The sequence below is a fragment of the Oryzias latipes genome, chromosome 13 (genome assembly GCF_002234675.1).
Source record: "Oryzias latipes chromosome 13, ASM223467v1".
Lineage (NCBI taxonomy): Eukaryota > Metazoa > Chordata > Actinopteri > Beloniformes > Adrianichthyidae > Oryzias > Oryzias latipes.
Window position 1 is genome coordinate 19,340,546 of NC_019871.2, and position 25,901 is coordinate 19,366,446.

General features: G+C 39.3%; 1 protein-coding gene across 3 annotated transcripts in view; it reads left to right on the plus strand.

Moving 5' to 3' along the window:
* Nucleotides 1-25,901, plus strand: part of LOC101162182 (chloride channel protein 2) — a 97,265-nt gene that overhangs the window by 23,396 nt on the left and 47,968 nt on the right. For all 3 annotated transcript variants that reach the window (XM_023961537.1, XM_023961538.1, XM_023961539.1), the window contains exons 3-12: nucleotides 8,956-9,087; nucleotides 10,570-10,698; nucleotides 11,458-11,591; nucleotides 12,076-12,153; nucleotides 16,501-16,579; nucleotides 16,932-17,057; nucleotides 17,386-17,470; nucleotides 19,253-19,354; nucleotides 19,746-19,830; nucleotides 22,358-22,513. In XM_023961537.1, the coding sequence (XP_023817305.1) occupies nucleotides 8,956-9,087; nucleotides 10,570-10,698; nucleotides 11,458-11,591; nucleotides 12,076-12,153; nucleotides 16,501-16,579; nucleotides 16,932-17,057; nucleotides 17,386-17,470; nucleotides 19,253-19,354; nucleotides 19,746-19,830; nucleotides 22,358-22,513 (1,106 nt within the window). The remainder of the gene's footprint in view (nucleotides 1-8,955; nucleotides 9,088-10,569; nucleotides 10,699-11,457; nucleotides 11,592-12,075; nucleotides 12,154-16,500; nucleotides 16,580-16,931; nucleotides 17,058-17,385; nucleotides 17,471-19,252; nucleotides 19,355-19,745; nucleotides 19,831-22,357; nucleotides 22,514-25,901) is intronic.

Genomic DNA, 25,901 nt, shown 5'->3' on the forward strand with positions numbered 1-25,901 from the left:
TTTGTGTGTCTGAGCACAGTTCCAAATGTTGATGATCTGTCTTTATTCAGCTGGCACCCTAATCAGAACAAGACTAATAGCTTTTGAATTTTTTTGGTTTGTTCAGATCCAGCAAACTAAAAATTAATGTAAGAGCACATTTTTAATTTGTTCAATTTTTATTTTTTATTTTTAATAAGGCGCACTAAAATTTCAATTATTTGAAAAACCAAGTTGTTTAATATCTATCAGCTTTGTGACAACATGGACATTTTTTTAAATGTAATAATTTTGAAGAAATGTTGTGACTTAACTCAGAGCCATAGAACTGCGTGTAAGCTTAGTTTAGAAAAACATTTGACATGAAATAGCATTTTAACATTTTAAAAGCTTTGAAGACATTTGGCTGACAGTAAAAGATCTTTTAATTGCTGTGGCTACCGGGCATTTTTGATCTTCACTTTGTGTCTTAGTATTGATTCCTGCAGAAATCAGGAGGTCAGGGTGATGCTGGCTGACTCAGTAGGTTCCACAGGCCGTCAGAAGACGGAAGAATGCAGTGACTTCATGGAAAGAGCCAGAGATGGGGATAGAATCATTTGGCCTGAGACCTTAATGCATCCATTAAGATGTGTGTTAGAGCCATGGTATCGATCTTCTGAGTGTGTGAGGCTGAAGATGAAAAATGTTACTGATCTGCGACTCTGAAGTTACAGGAAAGAGTTCAGAAGTTGAAATGCAGTCGAAATAGACATTTAAAAGTTCAAACCGAACAGCCTGATCAGAACTTCTGCAACAAAGCGACTCACAGTTGACCCACACGGCCTTAAGAAAGATGGGATATTTTTGTTTGGCTTTCAGAAACCTGATGAAAGAGTTCATTCAGTGAGACTTGATCTGATCTGTTATTGCTCACCACAAAGAGATGGCTGTTCTGTAAGTTTTTGATCTGAGGAACAGAGGCCACACTGTCAGGTGTTTCCTTTTTGTGCATTTTTTTTTAGTGCTGCTGATCTGGATGTTTGTACACAACTGCTTCAGGATTTTTATTTGCTTGTGAAAAAAATGCTTGTCTTGATTCTGAAATATGTTTCAGAACAGTTTCAGGCCTTTCATCCATCCATTTACATGAGAAACAACGATCCATAAACGCTCATGGTTCTGAAGAATCATATCAATTTCATTAAAAGGAAAACAATCGAATAGAAGTGGAGAAGTGACATAGTTTAAAACTATTTGTACAGCTGATTTAAGCTTTAGTTTTTGCCAAAGTTGTTCTGAATTGTGAGGTTATTCAGCCTTACCTACAGGGATCCAGATTACATCCTGCAGATTACACACAAAACACAACAGAATAAAATTGATTTGAAGAGATCGACTCTGAATCTTTAGTAAAAGGTTTTAAGGAATTACATATTTACAAAGAGCATTAAATGAATAAAACTCCAAACTACGGATGATTAGATTTGGTGACAGTGGATACGAGCTTTCTGGGGGGGGGGGGGGGGGGGGGAAACGGTCAAACTTGTACCCAGGTGGCCTGCACGAAATATCAAGGTCGTAAACCGCTCAATGAACCCGTAGAGAAAAAATAATAATGCACTTTTTCTGCTGTGGGCGACTGGTCATACTGAGCGATTGGCTGAAAAAACAATGGACGTCTCATGCCCTCCCTTCTCCTTTTCCCAAATAGGAAGTACCATTGCTTTACAGATACGGACGCCGCCATGTTGAAACCAGTCGACAGTGATCTATGGCAACCACATAAATCCGATGACTCAAACCCACTCGGACCAACGACTGTTGAATGGTTTCAACATGGTGGCGTCCATATCTGAAAGCAATGTTTTAGGGATTTTGCCTAATTTCGCAAGAGCCGGAGGTAAGGCATTTTCATGGTGACGTCACACCTCGATTCGTCCATTGTTATTGCAGTCTATGTAGCGAACATTTATGGAAAATCTAAGGGTAAGTAAAGGTGACAGAAGTGAAACGCAGACGTGTCATACAGATTTCTTCAACCTCTCCAAATTTTGCAGACTGAGGAAGGAGCAAGGTGTGTAGTTTGTGTAGACATCCTAGGAACAACTTGTGTAGCATATACAATGGTATGAGAAATTTTGGGCACCCCTGATATTTTCAAGAATTTTCTTCATAAATCATTGGTTGTTCGGATCATCAATTTCAGTTAAATTTATCATATAGCAGATTCACAGTTTCTTTAAATCTAATAAACTTCTTTCACTTCTCAAATATCACTGTGTACATCGCACCTCACTAAGGAGTGTAGCGTAAGGACGCCGTATAGCATCACTCATACTTCATAAGTGTGTGCAACTTCCATTAGCCTGACGAATACTTCATGATACACTTACCACACGTACGAAGATGGTACGTTCCATGGTCATGTCCCTAAAGGTTGATGTTCAAGCCTCAAGGGAACTGTGAGACACACCTGCACTCGCCTTAAGATGCAGCTGCTCCTTTTTACAACCCTCCACGGGCCCTGACAACCCAAAAAACAACAGTGCCCTTATGGATCAACGCCCCCATACGGGTGCATATGACAAAGGCTTTAAGTATGTCTGCAGGAATTCCAACTTAGAGCAGGGACATCATTGTTTCATCATTTGTTTTAAATATTCAACATGTTCTAACATTAATGTGTCATGTGGGTTTGACTTGTTGACTAAAGAAATGTCTCCAGAGCTTGTCTCTGTTTGGGGGTGCTGTTCTTCTGTTTGTGAGTGCAGATGTTACCCTTTATGAGGCAGACATTGGCTGCCACCACAGGATTCCTGTTGCAACAGTCGCTTCCCGATGAGTGACTGTCTGCTTGTCTGCTCACTGGGGACCCGAGGAGCGACTGTTGTTCATTAACATAGGGAACAGATCTAGTTGAAGGAGGAAGAAGAGATAAATGATCATTAAGGAGCAAGAAGGAGGCGTAACGGAGTTAAGTGCTCACAGCAAACATTTACAGATGTATGGTTTTTATTTCTCGAACATTTCTTTTCTGTCTTAAGGGAGTCGTTTGTATCCGGCCCGCGGATGGTTCAATCAGGCCCAGTCATGAATAGTAAAAATTATAAGGATGTGTTAAAAAGCATGTTTCTAGTCCATTCCTGTGGCGAGTTATGATTTTCTAAAGAAATAATGCACAATTCTGCCACTAGGGAGAGCAAAGGAAAAACAGAACAGGTGAAACAGCACATTTATGCATGTTCCAAAAGCGAAACCTAACAGCTCTGCCTCTGGGTAAGATGCAGTTTGGTTCCCCACGAGTCTCACCACTGTTGCTTGGTTGAAGTGGTGGGCTGAGCTTTCCAGGAAAAATTGTTCACAGAGCTAAATGTAAAACCTGCATGCTTGGTATGTTATCAACAGGTCGCAGTGCTCAAGGAATATAACATTCAGCACCACTATGAGACTCACCATTAAGAAAAGTTTCACCATTTGCAGTTAAGAAAACAGAAGATTTATTGTATTTTTGACTGAAAATACAATAAATGACTGGATTCCTTCATATGCCTGCCCATGTTTGCTCAGAGATGTTGGATCTGGAGTCGTAATTCTTGACAGACTCATGTTGGCAAAGGTCGACTGCTTTTTGGGAACAAGACTACTGCAGCCTTCAGCATTTTTCAATAAGTTCACCATCAGAAAATGGATTGGATGTTTGCTCCAACTTGTCTGCAATAAGGTAGCTAGGTGTCACTGCTCCATCACTGACGTCACGGCTGCAGTAAATCCAGATGGTTGTTTATCGGTCCAGCTATTAGTTGCTAAATATTTTTTTTATTAACTGCAATGGTGAAACTTTTCTTTGTGGAGAGTCTCATAGTGGTGCTAAATGTTATATTCTTGGAGAACCTGTTGATGACATACCAAGCATGGAGGTTTGCATTCAGCTCTGTGAACAAATAAAACGCTTTCCATTTTTCCTGGAAAGCTCAGGACTTCACTTCAACCTTTTTTTTCTTTTTGACAACATTTTGGTCATTATTGTGTCACTACTGATCATCCTTCAGTGGTGAGGTTCACAAGGAACCAAACTACTGCCTACCCAGACACTGAGCTGTTAGGTTTCGTTTTTGGCATATGCAGAGTTATGTTGTTTCAACTGTTAAGCTTTTCCTTTGCTCCCCCTGGTGGCGGGATTGCACATTTCGGTTATTTCTTTAAAAAAATCATAACTCGCCACAGGAATGGACTAGAAACTTGCTTTCTTTTTTAAACATCCTTATGATTTTTACTCATCATGTGTGGGCCGGACTAAACCACCTGTTTGACACCCCTGATCTAAACCATTTCAGATGGTGAAGCTATGGAAAAATGCTGAAGGTTGCAGATGAAGACATATGCCCCAAAAAGTAGTCGACCTTTGCCAACATGAGTCTGTCAAGGATTACAATTACAGGTACAATATCTCTGAGGAGACTTGTGCGGCAAATGAAGGAATCCAGTCATTTATTGTATTTTCGGTCGCTGTTGATGAAAGCACCGACATCACAGATATATACAGCTGTGCATATTTATTAGAGGTGTTGAGGAGAGGTTATTATTACTACTATTCCCCGAACCAAAATGAGTTCGACACCCCTGGTTTACAGGAAGTTTTAGGTTGCAGTTTAGAAATAACTCCACCACCCCCTCTGAGATGCTGCTGGGGGCTTTAAATGTGTTACATCTAAAATGCTAAGTTCCCCCCCCCCCATTCCAGACAATGTATAGATATTTAGGCTGGAGTGTTTATTTTTCATAATCCTAGTTGTTGCAGCAGAATATCAGAGTTTTTACAACATGAAAGCAAAAAGGGAAGACCATACAGGTTTTTTTGATGCTGCTCTCTTTCAATTATGTTTTTTTTGAGTTAAAGCAGTTTTTTTACTTCATATTTTTCCCTTTTATTTATTTTTTTAGTAAATAAAGATGAGTTTGATAACTCTAAAGAAACGTCACTATTGTTGTTAGTCGTTGATCAGGAATACATTCAGTCTTTTTGTTGGTCGCCAGTGAAAACATCAAGTTTTATGTATCACAGTTAAAAAAAAAAGAAAAATTAATTATTTTAATATTTTAACACAGAAACTTTCTGGTAAAATAACATTTCCTTTATTACATAAACCTGCAGTTCAACCGTTTACAGAAAATGGTAAAATTACTGAACGTGGACAAAGGTTCATTTCCTGATGGGTCACTGAAAGAACTCCTGACGGTTGGAACAGATCCCTTCAAACTTTAGCGACCAGCTTTACAAAATGTTGTGGTTTTTTAAAATGGATGAAAAAACTCTAGTTTAACCAGTAAAACTGTTTGGAAAGATTACATATGTTAAATTTCCTCTTCCTTCTTTTCTCAGTAAAGACCCATCATATTTAGATTATTTCAGTAATGCTGTAATCTTTTATACTTTTTAGTTTTTATTTTCCCTTCCCCTAAAATTCTGGACAATGATCAGGCTATGAATGTCTTCTTCCAGACATTTTTCTTATATTTTGACTTTACTGCAGGAACCTCCATCCAGCCATGAGCTGAGGTGATGTACCTCAACACCTGACCACTGTGTAAGTCCCTATAGCAGAAATCCTAAATGCTAAAAGATCTTAATGCAGAGCATCAGTTTCCTTCACCATCCTCCTCTATGTTAGAAGACATTCAATGGTCATCTTTATTGTAATGTTACTAAGCTGGTGGTCCTAGTCACAGTGAAGCCTTTCTAATTGAATGTGTCCCCTCTGCATTAAACTGCATAATGAATGTAGAGGTGCACACACACACACACACCTTACAGAGCAGGTCCTCACCTCACCATGACGGTACAAAGCTGATGTAATAAAGGTGGGCTCCTCTCCCCTTCACGCCCTGACGTGGCTGCAACCTTGAGTAGGGCATTTAAATAATTGGGTTTCATGTAGTGACGGTTGGAGGTAAATGTGGAGGGTCACTATAACCTCAAAGGGTGACAAAGAAAATGTGTATTTTGCTTGAATTTCACGATGAAGCTCTTTGTGTAGATGGTGTTTGGCCTTAAAGTTTTGTTTATGTATCTCGTCCAAAACCTTTTGCCTTTGTAACATGCATCCGTATGGGGGGTGTGACCCGTCTAGGGCCTGCAGATTTTGGGTTGCCCGGCTCTTGGAGGGTCAAAGAGAGGCGTGGCCGCATCTTAACCCTAATGTAATGACAGACTACTGTACCTTTTCCGTCGTTTATTCAATTTGCGAAATATTCCACCAGATTGTAAATGAGCTTTACGGGGTTATAAAACACTACTGCACAGTAGTAAAGTGCTTACAATCAAAGTAAATCAGCTAATGCTGATGTTTAAGAAAGTGGCTTTTCATATCAGCATTGGGCCATTATGAAAAGCTGCTTTTCTCCATGTTAAAATCAGCTGATTCACGGTGATCCTTTAAACAGCCGAAGATTTATAGAATGTCACTGAGAACGTGTTATTTAGGTGAAGTTGGTGACATCTCTGGTGGTAACAGGTTAGGGGGAGCGCAGTTGTGTCTTTCAGTTCCCTCGAGGCTTGTACGATCGCCTCAAGGGCGTCATGAAAATGAAACAAATCATCGTTGTACATGTGGCAAATGTATTTTTAAGACTGATGGAAGTTGCATGTATGTCATTTACCGATGAGGCTGTCGAACATTGTCGTAATAACACACTTTGGTCGTTAACAAAAGGTGAGTACTTGTCCCACGCAAATTATGAATGCACAGGGCCTGCACATGATACGCAAGTGCCTGTTAGACATTCACACAAACTATACTGTTTAATTTTCTCATTTCTAGCAGTAGGCTGCACACAAGGAGCACACAATTGTCATGTGAACAGCACTAACAGACTCCTTGTAGAGTCTGCAGGATTTGGGGGGATTAAAAACAGAAAAATCTGTATAACACTCCTGTGTCTCACCTACTTCTCCCCGCACTTACCATTGCGTGTTGCATAAGATTTCACTACAACCTGTCGCCTGCTGGGTTCACTGTGCGGTCTAGGATGTTGATATTTTGCACGGACCACATAAATGTTTTCCCAGATTTTACCAGCAGACTGCCTCTATCCACCTGTAAGGCCAGTTAGGACTAAGACCCTTGTTACATCTGAATTGTAGCAGCAACAAAGCCTCCTTTACACATGGGTCACATTCGTATCGTCGTACACATTTTCTGCAGTGTTCCTTCAGTGTGGAGGAACACGGTCAACGTTGAAGACATGCTGTAGCCCTCATTATGCTCTGCTTAAACCGAAATCTACTTAAACACACGCATGCTCACCCTCACACTCTAATTGTCAGACCAAGGAGCTAGATGCCGCATGTCTCCAAGGCAACCTAAATTAGTCTCAGCAGGTGTGTGGACATCATGGCTTTGGGTGAGAAGAGGGGCAGAAAGCAGGCATAAACAGATGAGCTGGAGAAAAGTGGGATGCAATGAAAGTTGTGATGGAAAGGAGGAGTGGAGGGGTGCAAATAAGGCCTGTGAGGCAGAGGGGGAGATTAGAGGTGAAGTCAGAGGTTGAATGTGATTAGAGAGGGAGACTGAGGCTGGGGGGAGGAGGGGGGTGAAAGGGTGAGTCAGACGGCAACAACAGTGACTAGGAACTTCGCATGCTGCTTATTGTATGCCAGGTAGAATAAAGGCTGCAACCATTCTGCTGTTAAGCAATACCAGCACAGAACCAGTTACACCTTCAGAGAGACAAGATTACACTTTCTCACACACACACACACGCACACATGCACATGAAATCATTCATTCACAGTGACTTGATGACAGAAGGGTCCAACAACACAGACGGCCCGTGGGTGAGATGACGCACAGAGTCTCAGAAATGCGCGTGCACCTGCTCACATAACAGAACACAGATCTAAAAATACACTCAGAGAAAGAAGCCAGTTCTTGTTACAAGTGTCTGGACGAAAGAAGGAAAATAGTACTTTGTCTGTGTGTGTGTGTGTGCGTGGGTGTGTATGCACACGTTGCATTTGGTGTGGCAGCTCCTGTAGGTGTTGCTTGCAGAACGTGAAAATTCATTTGCATTCTTGTTTATCTGACAACCTCTCCTGCTGTCCACGTCTTCTGTCACCTAAAGTGAGATGTTTCTGCAGTTTTGATAGGAGTGCTGTGGCAGTTTGTATTTTTCATGCATTTAGCAAATCTAACAAATGTTACTTTTAATCCATATTAGAAATATTTCTAAGGATTGTAAGGTTCTCTGGTCCTGCCTAAAATGCATGCAAAGAAGACAAATGAAAGGAGGTGGTGATGGTGATTTAAAGACTATATCAGAACAAACCTAGAGAGTTTCAGTTTAGGGGTGCTTTTATTCCCATGTTCATCTTGTTGAGGTTATTTAAGAAAAAAAGGCTCTTTTTGTGTTGGAAGATATCATTTCTTCTGATGATGGACATCCCTATGTGCTTCATATATGCTGGGTATCATCAGTGTGAAGGGCAGCAGCGTGTATTATTTCATATCAGAGGAGAAGGAAAATGTTTGCATACGGTAAACTTTAAGCATTTAACCCCTTCAGTCCATGTCACCAATTTGCAATATACCAGTTAATCAGGTCTCCATTTAATTCAGCATCACTGTGGACAGAAAAAACACAGAGGAATATTTCTTTTTAAATTGTCGGAAATAAATGCAGGCATGAAGGGGTTAAAAAGGTTTTTGTATCACAGCTACAGCTGGTCAGTTTATGGACAATAATGGTGCTTGGTTAGTGATGTTCATTGTTGTTGGAATTAGTAAAACATTAACCTTCAAAAAAGATTTAACTAATTGTAACTTCATTTAACCCTTTCTCTTACAGCTGTGTTTGTCAAAAGTCATCTGTCACATTTATCTGTTTGGTCAAAACCCAACAAGAACTGAACTCATTGTCATTTCTCAGTGGTTCATAGACTGGATGGCATAGATAGAACGTCTGTCAAACTAACATGTCTCCTTGTCATCCATGCAGTCTGCACAGTCCGCTGTCAGAAGTTCCTGATCTCCCGCGTCGGGGAGGACTGGATCTTTCTCAGCCTGTTGGGACTCGTCACGGCCCTGCTCAGTTGGGGAATGGATTACTGCATCGCCATCTGCGAGGACGGTAGGGTGCAAATTTCTGCATGTGCTGCTAAAAGCCACAGAAAAGTTGAAGAAAAGAAAATTAACTGAAGGACATGAAAGACCTTATCTTAAACTAAACTGAAGTGTTTCTCATTTGTTAGTTTATTTCCTCAGCCTAGAAGAAAGACTGACTTCTACATGTGTGTCCGTGAAGCCTTAGTCACATGCACTCATATGGGGGGGTTGTGCCGTTTGGGTCAACTCCCCATACGAGGGCTGTTCAGGCCTATGGAGGGTCGTAGAGAGGAGCGGCTGAATCTTAAGGGGAGCACAGCTGTGTTTTGCAATTCCCTTAAGACTGTATTGATACCTTAAGGGACGTCATGAAAATGGAACATACCATTGTCATGTTTGTTAAGTGTGTAGTGAAGTAAGGTTTGTAAGGCTAATGGAAGTTGCATACATTTATGATGTACAGGTGATGTTGTTGTACAGTCCCTTACGCCATGTTCTAGTCATTGTCAAGCTGCGACTACTGATCCCCTAGGCCTTAGTCCCAACTGCCCTTATAGGTAAAAATGGTCAAACTTGTATGCCCACACAAAATAGATCGTTGACTACTCGGTGAACCCATAGAGAGAAAATGCTCATACATATTTTTTTTTTCTGTGGGATTGCTGCGGGTTGTAGTGAACACTTATACTAAACGTAAGCAAAAGTAAGGGTGAAATATGTTAGACACAGGCTTGTCGTAGAGATTTTTTTATGTTTTCAGCCCCCCCCTGTGAACTGCACAAGCAGCCTGTTAGTGTTGTTCACATAAGTGCGAAATTAGGAAATTAGTCGGTCAGTGTAAAGTTTGTGTGGGCGTCCTGTGGGCTCACTTATGTATCACCTGCACAACCTGTGTGTGAAGCATTTTCACGCAGCAAGTAGACAGTACTGACCCTTTAGTAAAGACTATAGTGTAGTCAGTAGGACGATGACAATAAACCCCTTCCAACATAAGTACTTGCAGTTCCCATTAGCATTAGAAATACTTCACGATAGACTTCCCATATGCACAACAATGGTTTGTTCCATTTTCATGATGTCCCTTGAGGTGGCTGTACCTTGAGGTCTATGATCTTTAAATTCAGTCAGTCTGCCCCAGGGCAGCTGTGGATAGATTAGTGGTTACCATCACCAAGTATGAATGACGAGTGCATGAACAATGGACAAATTGTAAGCGCTTTGAGCACCAAGAAAAAACACAGATAAATCCTAATCCATTGTTATTATTATTATTTCCTACAGGCCACCTGTGTGCCCCGTACAGATTTGACAAATTATCACACAAATGGTTTTGACAAACCGTATCCACCACATGGATACCCAACAAGAACTGAACTCATTCCCACAGACAGCCCCTATCCAGTCCTGAGCTTTCATCAGTCATTTCTGACATTCATGCACAGTCACTCTTCACCTACAGACCTCAGATTGTGGCTTATACGTTTCCTCTTGCTGTGTGTGTTCACAGCACATAAGTGGATGTATGGTGGTCTGGACAGCAACGTGTTACTTCAGTATCTGGCCTGGGTCACGTATTCCGTGGTCCTCATCACCTTCTCTGCTGGTTTTACACAGATTCTGGCACCACAGGCTGCTGGTAAGAGCTTAACTTTTATTTCAGATGTGTCTCCTGTCAGTCGTTCTTTTTGACTTTTGGAAAATTGAAACCACACATAACTTTGTTAGTTTTCTTTGCAGCTTCTTAGTTTTCACTCTCTAGCACTTAACACCTCCAGGTTCATGTTGCAAGTCTGCAGTAATCTCACTACACTTGTGTGTAATTTCTACTTACTGTAGCAGCACCCAATGTGTCACTCTGCTCCATCTCACAAGACTTCTTCAGTGTAAAGTTAGAAAAGAGGAATTCTTTCTCCATCTTATGCATGTTCGAGCAAATCCAGACATTCAGCTGCTTTTCTGTCTGAATTCAGTGCCGTACAGGTACTTCATCTTGCAGGTAAAGGCGACAACCTAAGAAAGACTAAAGAGATCAACCTTCTCCTGACAATCTGACTATTTTTTAGCTTCTCCTTCAAAGTCTGTCATTTTTCATGCAGTAAACTTTATTTTACATTTCTTCTAATTTCAAGATTGATAGTAAGCCTATAGTTAAGCAAAGCTAAGATGAGTCATGGCTTCCAGAGCTTTCTATCTTCACATAACAGGAAAAACCAAACCTCCTCAGAGCGTGGAGTCAGTCACACGTTCTTATCGTTCTGGCTTCTGCACCACTTGTCTTCAATCATGAATTTAAATGGGTATTTTAGATTTTTGCCAGAGCAGTTCTTTTCCCTTGTAGTGAAGCCATTATCGGTCATTAATCTACCCCCCCCCCCCCCCCCAACTCCTCCTGCAGGTTCAGGTGTTCCTGAAATGAAGACAATCCTGAGAGGAGTGGTATTGAAGGAATACCTGACCTTCAAGACATTTGTGGTTAAAGTTATCAGCCTCACCTTCGCGTTAGGTAGCGGAATGCCCTTGGGCAAGGAGGTAACACTCACACACTCACACCATCAACCAACTCAGCTCCACTATGCTGGTGGTTAAATGCCCAGTTAAAATCTGCATGTTTACTGCTTTAACAAGATATTTCTAGATTTCAAGTGAAACTCGTTTACTAATAACAATCCTAACTTTGTAGTTTAGGGAGTCAGACGGATGTCTTCTACTTTACCAGGCAGATTTGGATCAGATAATGTAAAGTAGTTTGTGTGTGCAGACTGTGCTGCAGCGTTTCTGCTCCCAATTCATGCCAGAGCTTTAACTTCCTCTCGCTGGTGCATCATCCTGTTAATGCTTCCTCTATAATCCTATTGGTTCCACTTTGAACTGCTTCCTCTGAATTTAAATATTTTTTGCAGACTTTTTTCCTGTTGTTTTTTCTTCAGAAGATTGTCTATGTGACTAAATAAGCAGCAGACTAACTGCTGCTCGATCTGAAGCTTCTGCTTCATGCGGTTCTGTTTCTTCTCAGAGTCCCTTTGTGCACATCGCCGGTTTGTGTGCAGCTCTGCTCTGCAAGTTCATGTCTTTATTTGGAGGAATATATGAGGTGGGTCCTTGTCACTGCAGCATATTTCTGCCCACAATTCATCTCTTTATTATTCATCAATTTCTTCATATCTTTGGCGATGCTGGTGTGGATATTCCATTGTGATTTACTCGAAGTTTGGCCTTGCAGGATGTTCACACCAAGTTTTGTTGGTCAAGTTAAGTGATAAAAATCCCGAAGATTTTTATTTTTTATCAGTTCTTCTTTTTTTTTATTTCAGCTTGATCTAAAAAGAGAAATTACACATTTTTTAATGTCAGCCTAGCTTGAAATGGTGACAGAAAATCACAACTCTAACACAAGTGTAACAAAATACAAGATAAAGCAAATTCCAAAGTCTAACATGACTAAATGCCATTAGTATGCTAAAAGCCTAAATGTTAACTCTGCTTTTGGCATTTATTGCACACAAATGAAATACTGCAGCTTAATGTCAGTTTCCAACATTAAGATTTTGCTTTGGCAATATCTAACTGAATATTGTCTTTGGAAAATTATACGTTCAGAATTTTGGTTATTATCTATTTGTTTAGCTCAATGTAAATTAAGCAGGATTTGATTTTAGTCAATTAAACCATAGTAGCTGTTAAAATGTCAAAGACAAAAACATGAAGTGCTAAATCTAAAAAGAAAAGTCTCTCTTAGGAAATATTGAGTATTCTTTTTTTAGATTACTAAAAACAAAAGTACTTTTTTTTATTGTTTGGTAAAAACAAAATTTCAAAATTGCCCTTTGGTCAGGACATCATTCACACCAAAATTTACTGTGATAAAACTTAAGAGCAAAAGATAGATTCAAAATGTGCATCATTCAGACATTGAAAACAACAAATTCTCACATGCACAAACACACACATGCATACACTTGTGCAGAAAACCACGCACTAACTTCTCTTTGTCACTGACATGCTGTTCTCAGGACATCAGTCTAGGTGGAATGAAGGTGGGTACATCATATGGAAGCGATTATGTAGCATAAATAAAAAGCAAAGTCAAAACCAGAAATGCTTTTTCATTTTCAAAATGAAGCTGCATTTTTTGACTAAAAAATAAAATGAAAAAGCAATCCACCAAAATGCTTTTTCATTTCCTTTCTCAACACAGCTTATTCTGTCAATTAAAATTAAAATGAAAATGGTATTTGAAATTTCATTTTCAAGACGTTCTTTGGTAAATGTGTAGCATAATTCATTTAGAAATGTCAAATTTGACAATTAAAATGGATTAACAGAAATGCTTTTTAATTTTCAAAATGAAGCTGCATTTTTTGACTCAAAATTAAAAAGAAAAAGCAATACTTCAAAATGCTTTTTCATTTCCTTCCTCAACCCAGCTTTTTCTGTCAATTAAAATGATAAATAAAATTGTATTGACATTTCATATTCAAAAAGGTCCATGGTAAATGTGTACCAAAATTCATTTAGAAATGTCTAATTTGACATTTAAAATGGATTAACAGAAATGCTTTTTCATTTTCAAAATGTAACTGCATTTTTTGACTCAAAATTAAAAAGAAAAAGCAATATTTCAAAATCCTTTTTCATTTTATACTTAAAACCGCTTATTCTGTGTCATAATTAAAATGAAAATGCAAAGAGGGGATTGCATTTGCATTTTAACATCCACCCTGCGCACCTTGTCGCAATATTCATTTCGAAAAAGCATTAGCAGAGGGGAGGCGGGGCGATGACGTCACTGCTTTCTCTGCGTGTCCGACCGCTGAGCGACACACACGCACCAGGAGCATGTGTTAGTGGCAGAGAAGACGGCTTTGAGTTGGTTGTGAACTTCTGATGAGTTTCCACAGCTTCTCAGCACTACATAGCTGCATGTCCGCCTTCTGCGGTCCTCCTCCTGACGCACCGCGGACAAGCTTTGTTCTTCGGACCGCCAGCTGCCTTCACATAGCGGAGCGCGAAGCTCCGATGATCGAAGGCGGAAATGCTGCTGCGATCTGAGAAACCATCATATGAATTTGTGTTTCCAGGAGTGTCCAGAACAAAATAAAGACTGATGTAATTCCCACATATTTACAAATTTATCTGCAGCTTCGCGCGGAATTTGCTGTTTGATGACAGCTGGAACCGCGGTCAAGTGAGCCGACATCTGCGGAAGTGCGGTCACGCCAGCTGTCACTGACTTTTAGAATGCGCGTTTACATCATAGTTTACGGTACACACACCCAGTGAGCTGGAAAGAAGGCATAAAGCGCTGATATCACCCATGTCACTGTTATACCCATTATAGAAATGACATGTACTGCACTCTGAAATAAATGAGTTATTGCATGCCCTGTATCGTTATTTGATGTACAAATGTATTCATTTGGATTGCATGTCTGTTTATTCCATAATAAACTACCAGAAATAACGTGTTTTGTCTGAAATATAATCAATCAGACAGATTCTAAAAGTGAGATTCAACACCCACAAGAATGTTTTGTGGGTTGTTGAGCATGACATGGAATGGAATCAAGCAGAAATGAAGAAACTCAAAGTAAAATCACATCTGGTCCTGTCAACTCTTTCTAAAGTTGCTACATTTAAGGTGACGCAAAACTTTCACTGGATTATTGTTGGTAATGATGTTCTCTAACATCACAGCAAGTTTGATGAAAAATGACTGCAGAATATTAGAGAAATTAAAGTTATAGTTCTCCTAAGCATCCTGCCTTTATAGTTAAACTAAAACATTTGAACCATCCAAAATACTCCTTCATCAAAAGGTGACGCAAAATTTTCACTGGAATATTGTTGGTATTGATGTTCATGACCATCACAGCAAGTTTGAAGAAATTTGACTGTAGAAAAATACAGATATTGACATTGTATACCAATTCTGGCCTCCTCATTTATAGTCAGAATAGAACATGTGAACCATCCAAAATACTCCTTTATCAAAGGTGACGCAAAACTTTCACTGGAATATGGCAGTAATGATGTTCACTAACATCACAGCAGGTTTGAAGAAAAATTATTGCAAAAAAATACCCTGTATTTACCTAATATGGAGGTTAATAAACATGTTATACTCCGAATGAGGAGGCCAGAATTGGTATACAATGTCAATATCTGTATTTTTCTACAGTGTGTGGGAATTACATCAGTCTTTATTTTGTTCTGGACACTCCTGGAAACACAAATTCATATGATGGTTTCTCAGATCGCAGCAGCATTTCCGCCTTCGATCATCGGAGCTTCGCGCTCCGCTATGTGAAGGCAGCTGGCGGTCCGAAGAACAAAGCTTGTCCGCGGTGCGTCAGGAGGAGGACCGCAGAAGGCGGACATGCAGCTATGTAGTGCTGAGAAGCTGTGGAAACTCATCAGAAGTTCACAACCAACTCAAAGCCGTCTTCTCTGCCACTAACACATGCTCCTGGTGCGTGTGTGTCGCTCAGCGGTCGGACACGCAGAGAAAGCAGTGACGTCATCGCCCCGCCTCCCCTCTGCTAATGCTTTTTCGAAATGAATATTGCGACAAGGTGCGCAGGGTGGATGTTAAAATGCAAATGCAATCCCCTCTTTGCATTTTCATTTTAATTATGACACAGAATAAGCGGTTTTAAGTATAAAATGAAAAATCATTTTGAAATATTGCTTTTTCTTTTTAATTTTGAGTCAAAAAATGCAGCTACATTTTGAAAATGAAAAAGCATTTCTGTTAATCCATTTTAATTGTCAAATTAGACATTTCTAAATGAATTATGCTACACATTTACCATGGACCTTTTTGAAAATGAAATGTCAAATACCATTTTCATTTTAATTTTAATTAAGTGACAGAATAAGCTGTGTTGAGGAAGGAAATGAAAAAGCATTTTGGTGGATTGCTTTTTCATTTTATTTTTTAGTAAAAAATGCTTTTTCATTTTCAAAATGAAAAAGCATTTCTGGTTTTGACTTTGCTTTTTATTTAAGCTACATAATCGCTTCCATAACATCAAGGAATGTTTAGCATTTATCATTAAGGCTACACAAACACATTTTTAAATGATCAGTTTTTTTCAGTTTTGCATGGAGATTATTTTGTCTTTTGTGTTTTTCTTTCTTTCTTTTTTTTTTGACGGGTTTTGAATGTTTGTCAGGTTTTTTAGTGACTGACATAGAACTCAGGAGGAAGCTCATCGACTGGATCAGAATGGTTCAGTCTACTGCGTAAACCAGACATCAGTAAACGGGTCGTAATAAACCGGCATGAATTAAAAGGCTGCGTCTGCGCTGGATCCTTGTTACGTGCTAATACCTCAACATGTCCCATGTTTATGGAATACAAATGCGATTGAATTCGATGGAGAATTGCACCGCCTCGTTTTGGGTTTAGGCCGTTGATCACATGTTTGGGTTTCAGAACGAGTCCAGGAACATGGAGATGCTGGCAGCTGCCTGCGCTGTGGGAGTGAGCTGCTGTTTTGCCTCTCCGATCGGAGGCAAGTCTCCACAAAAAGAAACTCAAATCAAATCTGTTACTTTCTGTGAAATTCATACAATGTAGCTTCATGATTTACAACATCTGGCCATGGAACTAATGAAGCTTTTCATCAAAGGTTTATATTGGACAAGTTAGTGAAGCTAACATCTCTCCCCCCTTTGTAATCTACAATAAATCGTCTTGTATTCTGGGACAAATGTCTCTACATTTACTTCCACTGTGTTTGATCAGATCATTTCCTGCTCACTCTGACTTTAAAAAAGCTGTTTGAAAGCAACTTTCACCCTCAGCTGACAGGGAAAATGCTGGTAACTGATTTATTTACGCCTATTTATTAATTTGTGTTTTAGGTGTTCTGTTCAGCATTGAAGTAACCTCCACATTCTTTGCTGTGAGGAACTACTGGAGAGGGTTTTTTGCAGCCACGTGCAGCGCGTTCTTCTTTAGACTGCTGCCTGTTTGGAACAATGATGAAGGTGAAGGATACATGTTCCCAGCTCTGTGTGCTTTTGTTCTTCATCCAAGTGAGCCATAACATTGTGATGACCCACCTTAACATGGCACCATTGGTGTTCCACCACTGATGACCTCAGATCTCTTCAGACAGTCTCTGCAGTTCAGTTTTTTTAAACTTTAAATCTGTATTTTCATGTTGGGGAAAAAACATGTTGTTTTTTTTTTTTCTCAAAGAGCCACAACTTTAGCTTCAGATCCCATCTGTCACTTTCTAGAACCTTTCAGGAAAAAAGAAATGAGAATTTTTTTTGGGAATTAAAGTTGTGTCTTCTTGTTCTGTTTCTGCAGAGACCATCACAGCGCTGTATAAAACTCACTTCCGCTTAGACTTTCCCTTTGACCTCCGGGAGCTTCCTGCTTTCGCCGTCATTGGGTAAGTTCTCCTCTAACTTGGAGAAACATCTAACCGTTCATGGGTTCAATTTTAATGTTACCACCAGAGATTTCTAAGACCCAAAAGTTGTCAAACATGTTAAATCCACAGCTTTCAAGCATTTTATGAACTTCTCGTCCTTTTTTTCCTTCAATCTTTCTCATTCAGATGAAAGCAGCTTAGGCCTGTCTTCAGGCTCCGCTGTTTTCTGACTCCTTTTAAACTTTTCTCGGTGGGTGCTCATGGGTCTCATCGGGGGCTGCTGCAGATCAGCTTCCATTTTCTTTGCCAAAAGCTGTCGAGCATCAGAGCTTTGTTGGTGTCTCAGTCAGCTTGTGCTGCTGCTGCTGCTGCTGACAGGATGTCATGGCGTAATTTCACAATGTCCCACTTACTGCTTATTGCGCCTTAAGGCGGAGCGCATGCACAAATGCAATCTCATGCTGGACAGTAATGATTCACAGATGAGGCCACGGTGGATCACATCGCACAGTTTCTCACCGATCCACACCTTCCAGCTCGTTTGCTCTTCTTCCTTTTAAGGCTTCAAGCTTAAACCTGAGAATCAAACACTGCATTATTTAAAGCAGCAAAGCACAGATGCAATTAGTACAAAATAAGTTTAGGTTATTTTTCCCTATTTAGGTTATATTTTCTAGTATACTCATTTGTATGATCAGATTTGATCAAAAAGTGTTTGCCTTTTATGTATAAAAGATTATGTAACAATCACAAAAAGTTATATATTTAAGATTACTTTATTTCTTTATCAAAAATATTCTTTATCAACTCTGAAAATAACCCTATTTAAACCAGCAAAAGAAAAAGTTCTGGATTTTAGCAGGATTTTTACATACTTTAAAGTTTTGGAGTATTTGTGTCTTTGATGGAGGCTTCAGCTCGCTGACATGCAGCAGTCGTATTCTTCTCCTTGTTGAGCATAAAAGACTTGATATCAGTAATGTGTCCTTTTTTTCAATTTCAGTCTATTTTTGTGATGTTTCAGCTTCAGAAATGCTTCTGACATGAATGCATGTCGTCTGACATGTGCCGTTTTCCTGGTTACAAAGTCCACCTCATAAAAAAAAAAAAAAAAAACGAAATCCCGTTTTTTAGATGTAATTTAAATATTTCTATCTGAAGGAACATTTTCATTAAATGCAGTAAAGCCGACACCAAGTGTTTTCTTCACGCTGCAGCAGGGGGCAAAGACTCCGCCCTCCTCCTGCTCATTATTTATTCAGAGGTATTTGATGAAATGAATAATGCAGGAAGTTCATATTAAAAGCATTAGGTTGTCTCGTCGTTTTTCTGTAAAACTTCTCTATTTCTCTCTTCACTGTCATTGAAGACGACTTCCTTTGAGCATTTCAAATAATATTTTTTATTGTCCTGTATAGACCTGAGAGTTTTCTGCTCTCCCAGTCTTTCCTCAACTCTTTGCTTAGGTTTTCCCATTTTTCATATTATTCCTCTTTTCCATTTTATTATTTTGCTCTTTTATTATAAATGTCTTCTCAGTTCCATCTCTCTTGTCTTTCACTCATCTGCTCCTTGCTGTGAACATTTTATGACTTAATATATCATATTGCTGGTATCTCTGACATCCAGTACATTAGAGCATCATTACATTTACATAATTTTTTTACTGGCTAAATGTATGGAGAAAGCCTTTAGAGGGAGTTTAGCACTGAAATGAGTGGAGATTATCATATTTATTGCACCCAGTTTATTTCAAATGTATGTAAAGTCTTGTTTTAAGTCTTTTCTGTTTCTTCACAGGATTGCCAGTGGTTTCGGGGGGGCTTTGTTTGTTTACCTGAACCGGCTGATTGTACAGTTCATCCGCACACAGAAGACCATCAATCGTTTCCTCATGAAGAAGTAGGTAAACCAGGAGGAAGGTGGTGTCGGTGTGTTTTTTAAAGGGTCATTCTGTTCAAATGTGCCCCCCAGCTGTGCCAATGGTATTCATCCTCATTCAGCTGTGCATGCACAGGTAGAAAATGGATTCATTGACCAACGCAGCTTCAGCTCTGCTCTACCGTTCTGTTTGTCAGTTTGTGTGTTTTGCATCGGAACTGTTTTGCCATGAAGACAAGTATTTTATTGTAATTTGACAGCAATGCACATTTCCTATTTAGGACTGCGTGTTCAATTGTGCTTTCCCCCCACATCACAGTAAAAGAAGTTAATGACTGAACCTCACAAATGGAAAAAAATCCCCTTTTTGTCTGTATTTCTCTTCTTCATGTTTGTTTCTCCTTGCTTTCAGGCGTCTGCTATATCCAGTTCTGGTCACTGTAATCATCTCAACTCTAACGTTTCCTCCTGGCTTTGGACAGTTTATGGCTGGACAGGTACAACATGAAAAATAATCAATGCTGGATAAAAAATGTCCAAAGAGGTGGCAGGAAGTACAGTGAAAATCCCTTGAGAGCTTTCAGAAAAGAGGATTCTGTAAATATGGTGGAGATGGTGGAGGAACGGCTGACGGACTTTTTCATGTTCTTTACCAAATCAGCTCGAATACCTGCACAGATGTTCTCCTAAATGAAGGCAGGCTCTGTCTGTGGTACTTTTCACATTTTCCCTGTGCTTTGACCTCTGAACACACATTCTTCTTCTTTGTTTTAGTAAAATGTTCTTATTTTCTGTCCAGTTGCCAACCGGCGTCTTAGTTTCTCTCCTCTTAGCTCAAAAAGCTCATAGGATTGCCACAAGAAATCTCAGCGGCTTCTCTTTAAAAATACACACAGCAGGTGTGCAGCATGCATAAGACAGGCTGCCCGTGGCAGTGAACGCTCTGATATAAATATTTGATTGTGTCCAGCTGCACAGCACAGACCAGCAGCAAGACATCGGCAGAGTTGCTGCTCAACACAAAAGTGTTTGGGACAGAAAGTGAGACTCGCACGTAGGAAAGCATTTCTTTGATAAGAGATTTTTTCCAAAATTTCAACTAAAATGTTGGAATTCCAAAATTACTTCCTAACAAAAACTTTACACCTCTAATCATGAAAACAGGTTGTTAGTTCTCTCTGATCCAAATCCTTCTTTTCATGACTTGTATTTGTTTTTAAAATCAGGGTTGTTTCATGTTTCCAGTCAGGTTTAGGAAAAGCATATGCAGTGTAGTATGAGGCTCTGCAGGGATACACGAATGCAAGGCCTGACATTTCTGCTTACACGTGGTCAGATATTCAAATAAAAACCTTCTACAAGAGAGCAAGAGAAGTTCCTTATAATAAACTTGAAATGTAACCAATTTAAGTTGTATATTACAAACCAACATATTACATTGAGGGATTATCAGTGTAATCCCAGATTGTGCAATTTAAGGTCGATTTTGGAGATGAATTAATTCGGCTATTATTAGTTTTTTATTTATTTATTGAGTCTTCTGTTCCACATGTCAACCCTGCAGCCTGCTATGAGGGATCAGCTCCTCTCCTCTGACTCATATACTGTATTTGTGTAATTATAAACATGTTTCATTATGAAATGAGAGCTTCAACAGTCTGTCCATCACAAACGCCTCCACCATCATCACTCATACATGCAGATTGCTGTTCAGCTTTGGCTCCTAATAAGAGGATGATTCAGGCTTTTAAGGCTCTGCCCACACCGGACCAATTCTTTCTCTTTTCAATGCCTCTTCCACACTCATCACATCATCATCACATCATCATCAGCATCAGTCCTGAAGTGAGACGCAGTTTTCCCTCAGAACTTGCTGCCTGACTGTATCAGAGAACTGGACTAATGTAATGTCACCTTTAGAAAATACCGTAGTTTACTTCTGGCTCCAACCAAATAAGGTCAATTTGGTCACCATTCTTCTCACCACACAGATGCTCCTATGTTGGAACCAGACATCATCAGTAAGCAGTGATCGGTCCGAGTCTGCCTGAGTCAAAGTTTCTATGGCAACCGTCTATCACCAATCACAGTGAGCTTGTTGGAAGGCCACACCCCTTCCAGTTAAAAGCGGGTCACATTTTTTTGTGTTTTAAATGTTGGACGTGGGGGCCAGCAGGCTCCAGCTACTTTTTTTCTGATTGGTCAGTTTGTAAATTGAATCACATGAACTACAGAAAAAAATATAATGAAGAAAATTGAATTATCACGAACATGTTAAAAAGCAGAGCAGAGGAAAGCAAGAATGTTATTCTGAGAATGACTAATACCTGTTTTTTTTTCTCAATAGAAATCAATGGGATTTAAGCTCTTTGGAGCCAGCGAGTACTTTTTCTTTGGAATACCGGGGGGGGGGGGGTCACTCAGTCCAGTTCTCTCTTATAGTCAATGGTGGTAAGTAGTTGTGTGTAGGCTGCAGCAGTTACTGTAATTAGAAATTGAAAAAGGATTTTTCACAGAAAAATTACTTAGACATACTTGTTTTGGATACTTTACATCTGTCAGAGTAGCACCGATTGAATGAATGATTTCTTTCAAGTTATTTTAAAACCGGAAAATAAAAAGGAAAAATTAATTTGCTTGAATATATCACATCTATTTGGGATTATAATTCATGAATGTATTAGAAATTAAATAAAAAGTGATAATTCTTACTAGAAATAAGTACTTCTAATCATAAATGGACATATTTGCACTCATACAAACAGCACACACACACAACACATAGAATCCATAAAATATTACGGTTGTCAAATGGAGTTTAAATTGCTTAAAAAGGCATAAAAACTAAAAAAACGATACCCTGGTTAACACGAGTAACTATGAAGACCCCGTATCATGCACAAACCTCCAACATGTGATAAAGACCGAGGGAGACGTTTATATGCAAAAGATTATGTTTAAGCTCAAGTGAAGCACAACTACTACAGTTTTCATGTGATCATCTCGCTGTACTTTGGTTTGTAGCTAACGCAAAAGGAGTCTCTGGTGACTCTGCTGGACAACCGAACATGGGCCAAACAAGGCATAGCAGAGGAGTTTGACTACATCGGACACTCCCAAGCCTGGATACACCCGCAGGTGAACGTCTTCGTCACCTTGGTCCTGTTCATCGTCATGAAGGTAAGAACAAGGATCCAATAGAAAAACGACAACATTTTTCTCTCTTTATATAACCATCTGCCTGTTACTCCACTGGTTCTTACCATGTCTTAGCTTCTGTGTTTTTAAATATAATTTAACTGTTAAGACAATAATGTGTTGAAATCCCAGCACTATTATGTGAGGGGAAATGAAGTGAATTGCACATCTACAGTTAATGTTTCCGCTGTGCTGTGATTATTTCACCTTGATATCTGCAATATAGTGTGGTTTATAGATTAATCACTGCAGTATTTTCAGTGCAGGATTTTTGTAGCTGTAATGAAAAAGCTAAGGTCTGTGCTGCCTGCAGAAAAATAATACAGAAAATCCAATTTCTATAGTATCACCACTTTGTGTGACTTGGTGGAAACACTTCACACTTTGGTGTTATTGACTCATTATTTGTGGATTCTGTCTGTTGTAGAAATGTTGTAGAAAATTGAACTTTTGATCCTCGACCCATGAATCTCAATTTTTTTAAATTTAACATCTTGAGCATTAATGAATTAAAAAAGTATGTTGTAAAGTATGTAAATAAGCATTAAAACAAGTGATTTTAGACCGAGCTATGCACTTTTGAAATATGCTGCTAAATTCTTCAAATTAAAGAAAAAAACAGATTTTATGAAGTCAAAAAAATTGTAATCGGCTGCATTTGCATCCCGCTTTAAACATTTTACAATAAAACCACGGAAGCGCATAAAAAAACCAGTCACAACTGAAAGAAAAATGTACATATTAAGTGTTCTGGAAAATGTGCAGAAAAACAAACGATCTTCCTTTGCTGAAAAGGTTTTGAGTTGAGTCACTGCTATTGTTTCTTTAGCCACAAAAGAAGATGACACACTCAGCCTTTTGACTCTAAATGCCTTTTACTGCATGTCAAAAGCATGTCAGAAGACACAAATTATTGTGTCTTCAGAAGACACAAATTATTGTGTCTTCAGAAGACACAAATTATTGTGTCTTCAGAAGACACAAATTATTGTGTCTTCAGAAGACACAAATTATTGTGTCTTCTGAAGACACAAATTATTGTGTCTTCTGAAGACACAAATTGTGTCTTCTGCCTAACACTTTTCAACGCCCTACGATTTTATTCACATTTAGTGAGGACTGCCGTCAATTGTTGTCTCTGCAATTATATATTTGAACTTTTATTTTAATCTTAATTTAGTAATTTTATTTCAAACCATCTGTGACATTTGGCTGGGACATGCATAACCTTAAATGTACATGAATGTTTTAAAAAAATACATTTCTTTTTATAAGATCTTAATAAGGAGTAGGGGTATGGATGTCTATTAATGAAGTTGTTTTTGATTAAAAACTTACTGTTTATTGCAATCAGAATTTCAGAAAGAAAGCAGGCTTGGAATTATAGGGATAGTGGTCTTTGATATTGTTTCCTGCTGTTTTTCATTGGAAAGCCCTCTTTTAACCCAGGTGGAAAGTCATTTTAAATAAACAGTATATACTTCTTAAGTCACCTGGGAACAAACGAGCTTTGTTAAATTTTCTGTCAAATGACTTACTCAAACACTTGGTTCATCGCACATCATTCGCACATCATTCGGGTCGTGCCAACAGCACTGCTGCTCATAAACTCTTTTTACCGTCAATGTCCAGACACAGCAACACTTACACGAATACATGAGGGGAGGTGTGTTTACTGCATCTGTTGGCTCCACAGTCCTGTAAAGCTTGTGCTCTCCGCCCCACTGTCCTGTCTGGGGGTCCAGAGGCCGGTTTACCCCTGCAGCTGGGCCAGATGCCAGCAGCAGAGCGATCACAAGAGCCATATTTTGGGGCCAAATAGACTCATGGACTGTCCAACTGGTCCGCTGTGAGAACACTCTTAAGCCCGGGTACCTGCTGATGCACAGGGAGGTTGTGTTCTATATATAGACCATTCAGTTAATTTGTGGAACTTTGGTTCTTGTAAATGCCATGTACCATTGTTAGGGGTCTGTCAGAAAGAAAGTCTTTAATCCAATGGTTTTACTTGATGGTTGAAACTCAGAGGTTTTGCAGCCTAGCTGCTAAAGAAAATGACATTGATTGTGCAGCTGCATGCAGTGGAAAATCTAAAACTGACTGGGTTGATTCGGAGAAATTCTGGGGAAAAAAGTTGCCTTCCAGTGTGAAAAACCCAATGACATCTAGTCAGGGTGTCGGAGTGTGATGTCGGGTTGTAGATTTGGGAGCAAATCAAAAGGAAGCAATGAGGGTGTTTGAGGGAGATTTAGCTGAAAGGGTTTTAAAAAAGTACTTGTGTCTCTATCTGTGTTGTATGAAAAGTTCTTAAATAGGATTTTGAAGGTTTTATTTCATTTTATGTCACAATTCTTCCTCTTTTTTTAATCACCTAATTTCCAAATCTGCGCACACAGAAATTAATTACAAAGACACACAAACCTGGAAGCTAATTTGCATGCTTATTAGTTAAATGCTATTTTTAGTGATGTGTTATCATACGCAGGTGTGTGTGTGTGTGTGTGTGTGTTTGTGTGTTTGTGTGTGAGATGACAGCCACGTGACCCTGATCACATTCAGTTGTCTCTCTGTGTCTGCCACAGACTGACTGGAAGTTGGAGGCTCTGTAATTGATGTGGGAATAAAACTATGACCCCTGAGGATCCTAAAGGCCCCCGGGGCAATACACCGTCCTCTGAAAGTGACACACATAAGCCGAGGGCTCCCAGCTGGCTGACAAATCAGAGTATAAATGTCTTGGCTAGTGCGTCATTACCTATACCCTTGGTACTGGTCCTTCACGTCTCTCTGCCTCGGATGCACCTGTTGAACTCGATGCACTCCAACACAGCAGCTGCTCCATTACACTGCTGCTCGAAGCTGATGATATACCAGTGTTTTGATTCAAACCGTCAGGTGATAGTTCCATATTTAGTTCATAACTGAAGCTTTAGTGGTGGAGCTGCAAATGCTAACAGGAGGACATGAATATTGAAGTTATGTAGAAGTCATTGGCGGATTGTCTCAGACACACAATGGAGAGATGCGCAAAAAACACAAGTTACACGTTTCGTGATCATCTCAATGGTCACATTAATTTTCACATAAATAGCAAAAACCACAAAAATGAAAAAAAGAAGTCCAGTTAGCTGCGAAGATGGTCTGAGTAACTCATAACTTAAGTTGAAATAATGAAATTTGGGTTTTCTTTGTTTGAAAAAGGTTTTGACTTTTCAGAGTTCAGTTATGTGAATTTAAAGTATAGCTGCAAATTTGATTTGTGTTTCAATGAAAAACAATCTTTTTAGACCAATAAAATATAATTTAGTGAAGCTTCTTCTTGCCAGAGGATTAAATGATCTGTCTATCTGGTTCAGCTTTAAAATTCCTG